We start from the raw sequence: 15,612 nt of genomic DNA, 5'->3' as shown, positions 1-15,612 counted from the left end.
GGATGAGGAGGAGGCGCGGACGGAGAAGGGCGACATCTGATGAGTTTCAACACGATGCATTTGAGCTCGATGTCTCATAGGAAAGGGTCTGAATACGTAAATTAGGCATCTGTATTTTATTTTTAATACATTTGCAAAATTTCTAGACAACCTGTTTTCGCTTTGTCATTATGGGGGTATTGTGATGTCATTATGGGGTATTGTGATGTCATTATGGGGTTATTGTGATGTCACTATGGGGTTATTGTGATGTCATTATGGGGTATTGTGATGTCATTATGGGGGTATTGTGATGTCACTATGGGGTATTGTGATGTCACTATGGGGGTATTGTGATGTCATTATGGGGTATTGTGATGTCACTTATGGGGTGTCATTATATTGTGATGTCATTATGGGGTATTGTGATGTCATTATGGGGTATTGTGATGTCATTATGGGGTATTGTGATGTCATTATGGGGGTATTGTGATGTCATTATGGGGTATTTATCTCCACCATATCAATTATAGAATAAGGCTGTAACTTACTGAAAGGGGAATGGGTCTGAATTCACCATATCTACCTATCTATCTATCCACCATATCAATTATAGAATAAGGTTGTAACTTACTGAAAGGGAATGGGTCTGAATTCACCATATCTACCTATCTATCTATCCACCATATCAATTATAGAATAAGGCTCAACTTACTGAAAGGGGAATGGGTCTGAATTCACCATATCTACCTCCAATACCTTATTATGATCTATCCTGATGCCTAGTCTCTTTACCCTGCCTTCATGTACATATCTACCTCCAATACCTTATTATTATCTATCCTGATGTCACTTTACCCTGCCTTCATGTACATATCTACCTCAAATACCTTATTATTATCTATCCTGATGTCTAGTCACTTTACCCTGCCTTCATGTACATATCTACCTTTAATACCTTATTATTATCTATCCGCATGTCTAGTCACTTTACCCTGCCTTCATGTACATATCTACCTCAAATACCTTTTATTATCTATCCTGATTAGTTTGGGTCTTTAGCTGTCAAAAGATACCTAGCTCTGTTTTAGCTTAGTGCCTAGCTAGCTTTAGCTTGGTGCCTAGCTAGCTTTAGCTTGGTGCCTAGCTAGCTTTAGCTTGGTGCCTAGCTAGCTTTAGCTTGGTGCCTAGCTAGCTTTAGCTTGGTGCCTAGCTAGCTTTAGCTTGGTGCCTAGCTAGCTTTAGCTTGGTACCTAGCTAGCTTTAGCTTAGTACCTAGCTAGCTTTAGCTTGGTACCTAGCTAGACAACTTTACCAGCAGCTTTAGCTTGGTACCTAGCTAGCATTGTGATATGAAATAGGAGGGAGCTAGCTTAGCTTGGTACCTTAGCTTATTCAGGTCCTGATTGGTACTAGCTAGCTTTAGCTTGGTACCTAGCTAGTTTAGCTTTGGACACCTAGCCAAAACGCTTTATAGGAACCTGGCTGAGAATTAAACTTGACCACACAGACAGACACTAGACCACAGACAGCCACTGACCACCAGACAGCCACTGACCACCAGACTGACCAGAGACTGACCTAGCAGACAGAGACTGACCTAGCAGACAGAGACTGACCTAGCACAGACAGAGGTGACCTGCAGACAGAGAGATGACCACCAGCATCAGAGACTGACCACACAGACAGAGACTGAAACAGACAGGACTGACCTAATCAATGACAGAAAATGTATTAATGTGTTACATTTTTATGTCATATTCAGGTCCTGATTGGTCAACAAGCTTCATTGGCACACAAATAGTGTATATTTTTGACACACAAAGACTGACCAAAACAGACGTTCCATAGGAATCCTGGTTGAGAATGAAACGACTGACCCACAGACTGACCACACAGACTGACCACACAGACAGCCACTGACCACAGACAGCCACTGACCACACAGACAGCCACTGACCAGGACTCAACCAGGCTGGGGATGACACAGACCCTCACTGACCATCACAGACTGTGTTCCTAGAGACCTCCTACCACACAGACAGAGAGGAGGGGGTGACCACACAGACTGGAGAGACTGAGACACAGACAGAGAGGGGACCAGAGACAGAGACTGACCACACAGACAGAGACTGACCACACAGACAGAGACTGACCACACACAGAGAGATGACCACACAGACAGAGACTGAGGACACAGACTGACCACACAGACTGACCACAGACAGACGGAGGGTCGTTGGCGATGAGGTTGAGGTCTATCCAGGAGAGATGCCCCCACTACCTCCAGACATTGACAGGTGATCTCAGGGGAGACTGCTAGATAGGCCCCGAGGATCTGGTACCAGGACTCAACCAGGCTGGGGATGACCTGCTCCCTCATACCATCCTTTATTAATGTGTTCCTACAAACCTCCTAGAGAGAGGAGAGAGGAGGGGGGTAGAGAGAGAGAGGGAGAGAGAGAGAGAGAGAGAGAAGGAGGAAGAGAGAGAGAGAAGGAGAGAGAGAGAGAGAGGAGAGAGAGAGAGAGGGAGGGAGAAAAGAGAGAGAGAGAGGGAGAGAGAGAGAGGAGAAGGGAGGGAGAGAGAGAAAGGAGGTGGGTAGAGAAAGAGAGAGAGAGAGAGAGAAGAGAGAGAGAGAGAAAGAGAAGGAGAGAAAGAGAGAGAAGAGAGAGAGAAAAAGAGAGAAGGAGAGACTGAGAAGGGATGACCTGCTCCCTCATACCATCCTTTAATAATGTGTTCCTAGAACCTCCTAAAGAGAAGAGAAGGAGAGAAAAAGAGAGAAGAAGAGAAGAGAAGGAGAGAAAAGAGAAGGAGAGAGAAAAAGAGAAGGAGAGAAAAGAGAAGAGAGAAGAGAAGAGAAAAAGAGGACAGAGAAGAGAGAGCATGTCTCTGAGAGAACCTAGAGAGAAAAGAGGTCCACCACCTCAGTGTCCTCTTACCTCAGGGGAGTGCAGGATGTCTCTGTCCACCACCTCAGCGTCAATAGCCATCAGTGTCCTGAGGTAGACGTCGACCCCGTGTGGGTTCAGGCCCACTAGAGACAGCAGGTCGAAGAAGAACTTGGGCCAGTGGGTCAGGTACTCCATCACGAAGGTCAGAGCAAACACCTGGGCTGCCTTGTTACGGATGAACGGCTTCTCTGGTTGGGAGTTCATTAACTGGAGAGGAGGAGGAGGAAGGAAGAGGGGGAGGGGGAAGGGAAGGAGGAGGAAGAGAGGAGGGGAAGGAGGAGGAGGAAGGGAGGGGAGGGGAAGGAGGAGGAGGAAGACAAAGAGGGGAAGGAGGAGGAGGAGGAGGAGGGGGAGGGGAAGGAGGAGGAGGAAGACGAAGAGGGGAAGGAGGAGGAGGAGGAAGGAAAGGAGGAGGAGGAAGGATGAAGAGGAGGAGGAAGGAAGAGGGGGGAAGGAAAGAGGAGGAGGAAGGAAGAGGAAGAAGAGAGGAGGAGGGGAAGGAGGAGGAGGAAGAAGAGGGGGGGGAGGGGAAGGAGGAGGAGGAAGACGAAGAGGGGAAGGAAGAGGGGGAGGGGAAGGGAAGGAGACGGAGGGGAAGGATGAAGAGGAGGAGGAAGGAAGAAGAAGGGAAGAGAAGGAAGAAGAGGGAAAGGGAAGGAATAAGAAGAGAAAGAAGAAGAAAGAGGAAGAAGAGGGGAAGAAATAAGAAGAGGAGGGGAAGGAGGAAGGATGAAGAGGAAGAAGATGAAGAGGAGGAGGGAAGAAGGGAAGGAAGAAGATGAGGAGGGGAAGGAAGATGAAGAGGAGGGGAAGGAGGAAGAAGATGAAGAGGAGGAGGGGAGGATTGTCGGGATAGCAGAGAAGGAGAATATTATATTGAAATTCATTTTCGAATACAATTTTTCAATTCAGGTGTGGAAGAGAGTCAACTTCAAGACTGTATAAAAACGTGTAACTAACGACAGCTCAAGTAACAAATAGAGTTGTTGATGAAATGTGTAACTAACGAAAGCTCAAGTAACAAATAGTTGTTGATGAAATGTGTAACTAATGACAGCTCAAGTAACAAATAGAGGTTGTTGATGAAACGTGCTACGTTGTTGTGACAGGTTGACTAAGTGACAGAGAAGCCCCACCTGACCCTGGAGCCACTTCATCAGGGTTTCTCTGATCAGCTGTTGCTGGGCAGGACTGAGCCCTCCATGTCTGGGACAAAACACACAACATAAAGTCACTTTCTGTTCAGGACTAGTTCATAAAGTCACTTTCTGTTCAGGAGGAATGCTGCTGGCAGAGACACAGGCACATGGTTTTCAGTCAGATGTTAGGAAGAAACGTGACAGTACTTTAATGCCCTACTGTGGGAAAAGGTGACAGTAAAGCATGAGAAAAGGTTAATGCCCTACTGTGAAAGCATGAGAAAAGGTGACAGTACTTTAATGCCCTACTTTAATGCCCTACTGTGAAAGCATGAGAAAAGGTGACAGCATTAGCTGTTATCTGGAGTCAATGGGATTGGAGGAACAGTCAACCTATTATCACAGACTTCCTAATTCATCATCTATCAGACTAGTGGCAGGATGACAGCTGACAGAGGTACTTCCTCTCCTCTCCTCCTCCTCCTCCACCTCTCCTTCCCCTCCCGTCCTCCTCTCCCTCCGCTCCTCCCCCTCCTCCTCTTCTCCTCCTCCTTCCCCTCCTCCCCTCTCCTCCTCTTCCACCTCTCCTTCCCCTCCCGGCCTCCTCTCCTCCTCCTCCCCTCTCCTCCCCTCCTCCCTCCTCACTCCTCCACCCACTCCTTCCCCTCCTCTCACCTGTACTTGATCTGGTGCTCCAGGACTTGGAAACAGAAGAACTTCACATGGTCGTCACTGAGAGAGGGATTAATAAAGATATTACAATACAACACAGGGTCGTCACTGAGAGAGGGATTAATAAAGAATACAACACAGCTCCAGAGAGAGGGATTAATAAAGATATTACAATACAACACAGGGTCGACACTGAGAGAGGATTAATAAAGATATTACAATACAACACAGGGTCGACTGAGAGAGGGATTAATAAAGATATTACAATACAACACAGGGTCGTCACTGAGAGAGGGATTAATAAGAGTCCAGAGAAGGACCAACAGGGAGACCAGAGAAGAACCAACAGGGAGACCAACAGGGAGACCAACAGGGAGACCAGAGAAGAACCAACAGGGAGACCAACAGGAGACCAACAGGGAAACCAGACCAACAGGGAGACCAGAGAAGAACCAACAGGGAGACCAACAGGGAGACCAACAGGGAGACCAGAGAAGAACCAACAGGGAGACCAACAGGGAGACCAACAGGGAGACCAGAGAAGGACCAACAGGGAGACCAGAGAAGAACCAACAGGGAGACCAGAGAAGAACCAACAGGGAGACCAACAGGGAGACCAGAGAAGAACCAACAGGGAGACCAGAGTCCAGAGAAGAACCAACAGGGAGACCAACAGGGAGACCAACAGGGAGACCAGAGAAGAACCAACAGGGAGACCAGAGAAGGACCAACAGGGAGACCAACAGGGAGACCAGAGAAGAACCAACAGGGAGACCAACAGGGAGACCAGAGAAGAACCAACAGGGAGACCAACAGGGAGACCAGAGAAGAACCAACAGGGAGACCCAACAGGGAGACCAACAGGGAGACCAACAGGGAGACCAGAGAAGAACCAACAGGGAGACCAACAGGGAGACCAGAGAAGAACCAACAGGGAGACCAGAGTCCAGAGAAGGACCAACAGGGAGACCAGAGAAGAACCAACAGGGAGACCAACAGGGAGACCAGAGAAGAACCAACAGGGAGACCAACAGGGAGACCAGAGAAGAACCAACAGGGAGACCAACAGGGAGACCAGAGAAGAACCAACAGGGAGACCAACAGGGAGACCAGAGAAGAACCAACAGGGAGACCAACAGGGAGACCAACAGGGAGACCAGAGAAGAACCAACAGGGAGACCAACAGGGAGACCAGAGAAGAACCAACAGGGAGACCAACAGGGAGACCAGAGAAGAACCAACAGGGAGACCAACAGGGAGACCAGAGAAGAACCGAGGGAGACCAACAGGAGACCAGAGAGAACCAACCAACAGGGAGACCAACCAGGGAGACCAACAGGGAGACCAGAGAAGAACCAACAGGGAGACCAACAGGGAGACCAGAGAAGAACCGACAGGGAGACAAAGCAGTAGAACAGGTTGGAATCTGAAACCTCCCAGGTGTGACTAGAAGGATACTGTACAGTCTCAAATCAGAATCCTGCCAACTAATGGGTCTCACCTGTAAATGCCTTTAGCCAGGGCCTCTGCACACACCTCCCAGGCATCCTGGGACTCCTTCAACTGCTCAAAATACACCATCGCCTGAGGAGGAGAAACAGTAGCAGTGAGAGAGAAACAGAGAAACAGGAGCAGAGAGAGAGAGAAACAGGAGCAGAGAGAGAAACAGGAGCAGAGAAAAACAGGAGCAGAGAGATTCTGGAGCCAGCAGGAGCAGAGAGAGAAACAGGAGCAACAGGAACAGAGAGAGAAACAGAAGCAGAGAGAGAAACATAACTCCCCCATTCTACAGCCAGCCACACAACCCCATAACTCCCCATTCTGTAGCCAGCCACACAACCCCCATAACTCCCCCATTCTACAGCCAGCCACACAACCCCCATAACTCCCCCATTCTGTAGCCAGCCACACAACCCCCATAACTCCCCCCATTCTACAGCCAGCCACACAACCCCATAACTCCCCCATTCTACAGCCAGCCACACAACCCCCATAACTCCCCCATTCTGTAGCCAGCCACACAACCCCCATAACTCCCCCATTCTGTAGCCAGCCACACAACCCCCATAACTCCCCCATTCTACAGCCAGCCATAACAACCCCATAACTCCCCCATTCTGGAGCCAGCCACACAACCCCCATGGCTGGCTGGCCCATTCTACAGCCAGCCACACAACCCCTAACTCCCCCATTCTGGCAGCAGAGTTGGTGTGGGTCTCCTAACATGTATTCTGTGTAGCCAGCATCTGAAAAAGCATGGTGGAAGCCTTCTTCAGCAGCAGAACCCAGGTGGAACTCCCCCATTCTGTTCCAGCCAGCCCCCAACCCCCCATTCTACAGCCAACACAACCCCATAACTTCCCCCATTCTGTAGCAGAACCACACAACCCCCAGGTGGAAGCCCCATTGTGTTCCACAGCAGATCCACAGATCCCAGGTGGTAGCCTTGTGTTCCACAGCAGAACCGCCATAGATCCCATGGAAGCTGTGTTCCACAGCAGAACCGCAGATCCCAGGTGGAAGCCTTGTGTTCCACAGCAGATCCACAGATCCCCATGGAAGCCATTCTGTTCCAGCAGCAGAACCCCCAGGTAACTCCCCCATTTCAGCCACAGCAGAACCCCAGATCCCAGGTGGAAGCCTTGCCACAACAGATCCACAGATCCCAGGTGGAAGCCTTGTGTTCCACAGCTGATCCCAGGTGGAAGTCTTGTGTTCCACAGCAGATCCACAGATCCCAGGTGGAAGCCAGCCACAGCAGAACCCAGGTGGGAAGCCTTGTGTTCCTGGCTGCAGAACCCAGGTGGAAGCCTTGTGTTCCACAGCAGAACCGCAGATCCCAGGTGGAAGCCTTGTTCCACAGCAGATCCACAGATCCCAGGTGGAAGCCTTGTGTTCCACAGCAGAACCCAGGTGGAAGCCTTGTGTTCCACAACAGATCCCAGGTGGAAGCCTTGTGTTCCACAGCAGAACCCAGGTGGAAGCCTTGTGTTCCACAACAGATCCCAGGTGGAAGCCTTGTGTTCCACAGCTGATCCCAGGTGGAAGCCTTGTGTTCCACAACAGATCCCAGGTGGAAGCCTTGTGTTCCACAACAGATCCCAGGTGGAAGCCTTGTGTTCCACAACAGAACCGCAGATCCCAGGTGGAAGCCTTGTGTTCCACAGCAGATCCACAGATCCCAGGTGGAAACCTTGTGTTCCACAGCAGATCCACAGATCCCAGGTGGAAGCCTTGTGTTCCACAGCAGATCCCAGGTGGAAGCCTTGTGTTCCACAGCAGAACCCAGGTGGAAGCCTTGTGTTCCACAGCTGATCCCAGGTGGAAGCCTTGTGTTCCACAGCTATTGCTGTTGTGTTACTGAATGTGTATATTACTGCATATAGAGAGGCCTATTGGTCTGTAGCGAACCGCTCAAAGCCACTCATTGACTTCCTGTAGCCATGTTTAACTTCCTGAGTGGTACCGGTCTCTGTAAACAGCACCAGTTACAACATAACAACTTAATGCGGAGAGAACTTCTCAAGTCCCTCGGTGGAGAGTCTGACGAGACAGAGCGCTGGTTCAAGTCCCCTGGATGGAGAGTCTGACGAGACAGAGCGCTGGTTTTAGTCCCCTGGATGGAGAGTCTGACGAGACAGAGCGCTGGTTCAAGTCCCCTGGGTGGAGAGTCTGACGAGACAGAGCGCTGGTTCAAGTCCCCTGGATGGAGAGTCTGACGAGACAGAGCGCTGGTTCAAGTCCCCTGGATGGAGAGTCTGACGAGACAGAGCGCTGGTTCAAGTCCCCTGGATGGAGAGTCTGACGAGACAGAGCGCTGGTTCAAGTCCCTCGGTGGAGAGTCTGACGAGACAGAGCGCTGGTTCAAGTCCCCTGGGTGGAGAGTCTGACGAGACAGAGCGCTGGTTCAAGTCCCTCGGTGGAGAGTCTGACGAGACAGAGCGCTGGTTCAAGTCCCATGGATGGAGAGTCTGACGAGACAGAGCGCTGGTTCAAGTCCCTCGGATGGAGTGTCTGACGAGACAGAGCGCTGATTCAAGTCCCCTGGATGGAGAGTCTGACGAGACAGAGCGCTGGTTCAAGTCCCTCGGTGGAGAGTCTGACGAGACAGAGCGCTGGTTCAAGTCCCCTGGATGGAGAGTCTGACGAGACAGAGCGCTGGTTCAAGTCCCATGGATGGAGTGTCTGACGAGACAGAGCGCTGGTTCAAGTCCCCTGGATGGAGAGTCTGACGAGACAGAGCGCTGGTTCAAGTCCCTCGGTGGAGAGTCTGACGAGACAGAGCGCTGGTTCAAGTCCCCTGGATGGAGTGTCTGACGAGACAGAGCGCTGGTTCAAGTCCCTCGGTGGAGAGTCTGACGAGACAGAGCACTGGTTCAAGTCCCCTGGATGGAGTGTCTGACGAGACAGAGCGCTGGTTCAAGTCCCCTGGATGGAGAGTCTGACGAGACAGAGCACTGGTTCAAGTCCCCTGGATGGAGTGTCTGACGAAACAGAGCACTGGTTCAAGTCCCTCGGTGGAGAGTCTGACGAGACAGAGCGCTGGTTTTAGTCCCCTCGGTGGAGAGTCTGACGAGACAGAGCGCTGGTTCAAGTCCCTCGGTGGAGAGTCTGACGAGACAGAGCGCTGGTTTTAGTCCCCTGGATGGAGAGTCTGACGAGACAGAGCACTGGTTCAAGTCCCCTGGATGGAGTGTCTGACGAGACAGAGCGCTGGTTCAAGTCCCCTGGGTGGAGAGTCTGACGAGACAGAGCGCTGGTTCAAGTCCCTCGGTGGAGAGTCTGACGAGACAGAGCGCTGGTTCAAGTCCCATGGATGGAGTGTCTGACGAGACAGAGCGCTGGTTTTAGTCCCTCGGTGGAGAGTCTGACGAGACAGAGCGCTGGTTCAAGTCCCTCGGTGGAGAGTCTGACGAGACAGAGCGCTGGTTGTCAAGTCCCTCGGTGGAGAGTCTGACGAGACAGAGCGCTGGTTCAAGTCCCATGGATGGAGAGTCTGACGAGACAGAGCGCTGGTTCATGTCCCCTGGATGGAGAGTCTGACGAGACAGAGCGCTGGTTCAAGTCCCTCGGTGGAGAGTCTGACGAGACAGAGCGCTGGTTCATGTCCCCTGGATGGAGTGTCTGACGAGACAGAGCGCTGGTTGTCAAGTCCCTCGGTGGAGAGTCTGACGAGACAGAGCGCTGGTTCAAGTCCCATGGATGGAGAGTCTGACGAGACAGAGCGCTGGTTGTCAAGTCCCTCGGTGGAGAGTCTGACGAGACAGAGCGCTGGTTCAAGTCCCTCGGTGGAGAGTCTGACGAGACAGAGCGCTGGTTCAAGTCCCTCGGTGGAGAGTCTGACGAGACAGAGCGCTGGTTTTAGTCCCATGGATGGAGAGTCTGACGAGACAGAGCGCTGGTTGTCAAGTCCCACGGATGGAGAGCCTGACGAGACAGAGCGCTGGTTTTAGTCCCATGGATGGAGAGTCTGACGAGACAGAGCGCTGGTTCAAGTCCCACGGATGGAGAGTCTGACGAGACAGAGCGCTGGTTCAAGTCCCTCGGTGGAGAGCCTGACGAGACAGAGCGCTGGTTCAAGTCCCTCGGTGGAGAGTCTGACGAGACAGAGCGCTGGTTCAAGTCCCACGGATGGAGAGTCTGACGAGACAGAGCGCTGGTTCAAGTCCCACGGATGGAGAGTCTGACGAGACAGAGCGCTGGTTCAAGTCCCTCAGTGGAGAGTCTGACGAGACAGAGCGCTGGTTCAAGTCCCTCGGTGGAGAGTCTGACGAGACAGAGCGCTGGTTCAAGTCCCACGGATGGAGAGTCTGACGAGACAGAGCGCTGGTTCAAGTCCCATGGATGGAGAGTCTGACGAGACAGAGCGCTGGTTCAAGTCCCACGGATGGAGAGTCTGACGAGACAGAGCGCTGGTTCAAGTCCCATGGATGGAGAGTCTACATGGGATCTGAGAATCATTTGTAGGAGCCAACGCGTTTGGACCCGCAAGATTTGTCCTCTACAAGCACATGAATGAACTGCACACACACACACACACACACAAACAGTGTAATGAGACTTACCTTCTGCCTATAGCAGGCATCTGCGTTAGGGTTGAGCCCCAGCAGGGCCTGCTCGTCCATGTTGATGATGGAGACAGACTGGCAGGCCATGAGAAGGTCTTCTGCTGCTGCCCTCCACAGTAGCTTCACCGTCTTCTGCTGCTGCCCTCCACGGTAGTTTCACCGTCTTCTGCTGCTGCCCTCCACGGTAGCTTCACCGTCTTCTGCTGCTGCCCTCCACGGTAGCTTCACCGTCTTCTGCTGCTGCCCTCCACGGTAGTTTCACCGTCTTCTGCTGCTCCCCTCCACGGTAGTTTCACCGTCTTCTGCTGCTGCCCTCCACGGTAGTTTCACCGTCTTCTGCTGCTGCCCTCCACGGTAGTTTCACCGTCTTCTGCTGCTGCCCTCCACGGTAGCTTCACCGTCTTCTGCTGCTGCCCTCCACGGTAGCTTCACCGTCTTCTGCTGCTGCCCTCCACGGTAGCTTCACCGTCTTCTGCTGCTGCCCTCCACGGTAGTTTCACTGTCTTCTGCTGCTGCCCTCCACGGTAGTTTCACAGTCTTCTGCTGCTCCCCTCCACGGTGGTTTCACCGTCTTCTGTTGCTGCCCTCCGCTGTAGTTTCACTGTCTTCTGTTGCTGCCCTCCGGCAGGCCAGGCACATCTACACACAACAAAAATATCAACAATAATAATTAGGGTTGGGAATTACCAGGGACCTCACAATACGATATCACGAGGTGCCAATATGATGTGTATTGCGATTCTCCATATGCATTGAGATTCTATATATAAACTGTGATTCGATACTGTCATTTTATTGCAATTTGATGTTCCAAACATATCTAACATATATGTAAAAATAATAATAATAATTAAACGTTTAACTAATTTTCTCCCCAATTTCGTGATATCCAAATTGGTAGGTGCAGTCTTGTCCCATTGCTGCAACTCCCGTACGGACTCAGGAGAGGCGAAGGTCGAGAGCCGTGCGTCCTTCGAAACACGACCCTGCCAAGCCGCACTGCTTCTTGACACACTGCTCGCTTAACCCAGAAGCCAGCCGCACCAATGTGTCGGGGAGGAAACACTGCCAGCCGCACCAATGTGTCGAAGGAAACACTGCCAGACGCACCAAGACAGCCGCACCAATGTGTCGGGGAGGAAACACTGCCAGCCGCACCAATGTGTCGGGGAGGAAACACTGCCAGCCGCACCAATGTGTCGGGGAGGAAACACTGCCAGCCGCACCAATGTGTCGGGGAGGAAACACTGCCAGCCGCACCAATGTGTCGGGGAGGAAACACTGCCAGCCGCACCAATGTGTCGGGGAGGAAACACTGCCAGCCGCACCAATGTGTCGGAGGAAACACTGCCAGCCGCACCAAGGACATCTTGGCCCGATACAAGGAGTCTAGAGCACGAACGGGACAAGGAGTCTAGAGCGCGAACGGGACAAGGATATCCCGGCCCGACACAAGGAGTCTAGAGCGCGAACGGGACAAGGATATCCCGGCCGGCCACAAGGAGTCGCTAGAGCGCGAACGGGACAAGGATATCCCGACCGGCCACAAGGAGTCGCTAGAGCGCGAACGGGACAAGGATATCCCGGCCCGACACAAGGAGTCGCTAGAGCGCGAACGGGACAAGGATATCCCGGCCGGCCACAAGGAGTCGCTAGAGCGCGAACGGGACAAGGATATCCCGGCCCGACACAAGGAGTCGCTAGAGCGCGAACGGGACAAGGATATCCCAGCCCGACACAAGGAGTCGCTAGAGCGCGAACGGGACAAGGACATCCTGGCCGGCCAAACCCTCCCCTAACCCGGACGACGCTGGGCCAAACCCTCCCCTAACCCGGACGACGCTGGGACAAACCCTCCCCTAACCCGGACGACGCTGGGCCAAACCCTCCCCTAACCCGGATGACGCTGGGCCAAACCCTCCCCTAACCCGGACGACGCTGGGCCAAACCCTCCCCTAACCCGGACGACGCTGGGCCAAACCCTCCCCTAACCCGGACGACGCTGGGCCAAACCCTCCCCTAACCCGGACGACGCTGGGCCAAACCCTCCCTAACCCGGACGACGCTGGGCCAAACCCTCCCCTAACCCGGACGACGCTGGGCCAAACCCTCCCTAACCCGGACGACGCTGGGCCAAACCCTCCCCTAACCCGGACGACGCTGGGCCAAACCTGGACGACGCTGGGCCAAACCCTCCCCTAACCCGGACGACGCTGGGCCAAACCCTCCCCTAACCCGGACGACGCTGGGCCAAACCCTCCCCTAACCCAGATGACGCTGGGCCAAACCCTCCCCTAACCCGGACGACGCTGGGCCAGACCCTCCCCTAACCCGGACGACGCTGGGCCAATTGTGCGTCGCCTCATAAGGTCTCCCGGTCACGGCCGGCTGTGACACAGCCTGGGATCAAACCCGGGTCTGTAATGATGCCACAAGCACTGCGATGCAGTACCTTAGACCGCCACGCCACTCGGGAGGCCCGAGAAAACCATTTTGCTCAGTCATGGAACTAAAAAAAGTGCTGAAAACAAAATCGGCTACCTATTTAAAAAGACAGACCAAGTTATGACAGCCAACTAACACAAAATTACATTGCGATAGTCAAAAATCAATATCCTGATATGTAACTATCAATCCCCCCAATCACTAATAATAATGATTTGAAAGCCTGAGATAATTTACTGAACACTTATGGATACACACACACACACACACACGTTACCAACCACAACAACACACAAGGAGGAAGAACGATGATGATGTGGAAGTCTGCCACATTTGAAACCCATTATAATCAATGGAATACATTCAAATCCACCTGTTTACCAAACGGCAGTTATGATGACTTGATTAAATCCACCAGCCAGTCTCCACTCCTTAGCACAGAGCCGGTCTCCACTCCTTAGCACAGAGCCAGTCTCCACTCCTTAGCACAGAGCCAGTCTCCACTCCTTAGCGCACAGAGCCAGTCTCCACTCCTTAGCGCAGAGCCAGTCTCCACTCCTTAGCACAGAGCCAGTCTCCACTCCTAGCGCAGAGCCAGTCTCCACTCCTTAGCGCAGAGCCAGTCTCCACTCCTTAGCGCAGAGCCAGTCTCCACTCCTTAGCGCAGAGCCAGTCTCCACTCCTAGCGCAGAGCCAGTCTCCACTCCTTAGCGCAGAGCCAGTCTCCACTCCTTAGCGCAGAGCCAGTCTCCACTCCTTAGCGCAGAGCCAGTCTCCACTCCTTAGCGCAGAGCCAGTCTCCACTCCTTAGCGCAGAGCCAGTCTCCACTCCTTAGCGCAGAGCCAGTCTCCACTCCTTAGCGCAGAGCCAGTCTCCACTCCTTAGCGCAGAGCCAGTCTCCACTCCTTAGCGCAGAGCCAGTCTCCACTCCTTAGCGCACCAGTCTCCACTCCTTAGCACGCAGAGCCAGTCTCCACTCCTAGCGCAGAGCCAGTCTCCACTCCTTAGCGCAGAGCCAGTCTCCACTCCCACTTAGCGCAGAGCCAGTCTCCACTCCTTAGCGCAGAGCCAGTCTCCACTCCTTAGCGCAGAGCCAGTCTCCACTCCTTAGCGCAGAGCCAGTCTCCACTCCTTAGCGCAGAGCCAGTCTCCACTCCTCCTAGCGCAGAGCCAGTCTCCACTCCTTAGCGCAGAGCCAGTCTCCACTCCTTAGCGCAGAGCCAGTCTCCACTCCTAGCGCAGAGCCAGTCTCCACTCCTTAGCGCAGAGCCAGTCTCCACTCCTTAGCGCAGAGCCAGTCTCCACTCCTAGCGCAGAGCCAGTCTCCACTCCTTAGCGCAGAGCCAGTCTCCACTCCTTAGCGCAGAGCCAGTCTCCACTCCTTAGCGCAGAGCCAGTCTCCACTCCTTAGCGCAGAGCCAGTCTCCACTCCTTAGCACAGAGCCAGTCTCCACTCCTTAGCACAGAGCCAGTCTCCACTCCTTAGCACAGAGCCAGTCTCCACTCCTTAGCACAGAGCCAGTCTCCACTCCTTAGCACAGAGCCAGTCTCCACTCCTTAGCACAGAGCCAGTCTCCACTCCTTAGCACAGAGCCAGTCTCCACTCCTTAGCACAGAGCCAGTCTCCACTCCTTAGCACAGAGCCAGTCTCCACTCCTTAGCACAGAGCCAGTCTCCACTCCTTAGCACAGAGCCAGTCTCCACTCCTTTAGCACAGAGCCAGTCTCCACTCCTTAGCACAGAGCCAGTCTCCACTCCTTAGCACAGAGAGCCAGTCTCCACTCCTTCCAGCACAGAGCCAGTCTCCACTCCTTAGCACAGAGCCAGTCTCCACTCCTTAGCACAGAGCCAGTCTCCACTCCTTAGCACAGAGCCAGTCTCCACTCCTTAGCACAGAGCCAGTCTCCACTCCTTAGCACAGAGCCAGTCTCCACTCCTTAGCACAGAGCCAGTCTCCACTCCTTAGCACAGAGCCAGTTACCACTCCTTAGCACAGAGCCAGTTACCACTCCTTAGCACAGAGCTAGTCTCCACTCCTTAACATAGAGCCAGTCTCCACTCCTTAGCACAGAGCTAGTCTCCACTCCTTAACATAGAGCCAGTCTCCACTCCTTAGCACAGAGCCAGTCTCCACTCCTTAGCACAGAGCCAGTCTCCACTCCTTAACATAGAGCCAGTCTCCACTCCTTAGCACAGAGCCAGTCTCCACTCCTTAGCACAGAGCTAGTCTCCACTCCTTAGCATAGAGCCAGTCTCCACTCCTTAACATAGAGCCAGTCTCCACTCCTTAGCATAGAGCCAGTCTCCACTCCTTAACATAGAGCCAGTCTCCACTCCTTAGCATAGAGCCA

At 53.0% G+C, this 15,612-nt stretch overlaps 1 protein-coding gene across 1 annotated transcript in view; it reads right to left on the bottom strand.

Moving 5' to 3' along the window:
- xpot (exportin, tRNA (nuclear export receptor for tRNAs)) overlaps nucleotides 1-15,612 on the bottom strand; it is a 61,968-nt gene that overhangs the window by 34,042 nt on the left and 12,314 nt on the right. Inside the window, 7 exon segments of the mRNA XM_065022080.1 lie at nucleotides 2,210-2,251; nucleotides 2,253-2,395; nucleotides 2,925-3,143; nucleotides 4,073-4,142; nucleotides 4,751-4,807; nucleotides 6,249-6,331; nucleotides 10,813-11,454. Of these exon segments, the coding sequence (XP_064878152.1) occupies nucleotides 2,210-2,251; nucleotides 2,253-2,395; nucleotides 2,925-3,143; nucleotides 4,073-4,142; nucleotides 4,751-4,807; nucleotides 6,249-6,331; nucleotides 10,813-10,902 (704 nt within the window). The 5' untranslated portion in view covers nucleotides 10,903-11,454.

This window comes from Oncorhynchus nerka, linkage group LG8 (assembly GCF_034236695.1).
Source record: "Oncorhynchus nerka isolate Pitt River linkage group LG8, Oner_Uvic_2.0, whole genome shotgun sequence".
Taxonomy (NCBI): Eukaryota; Metazoa; Chordata; class Actinopteri; order Salmoniformes; family Salmonidae; genus Oncorhynchus; species Oncorhynchus nerka.
The sequence above is the reverse complement of the archived record's forward strand: the minus strand, read 5'-3'. Positions and strand labels throughout refer to the sequence as shown.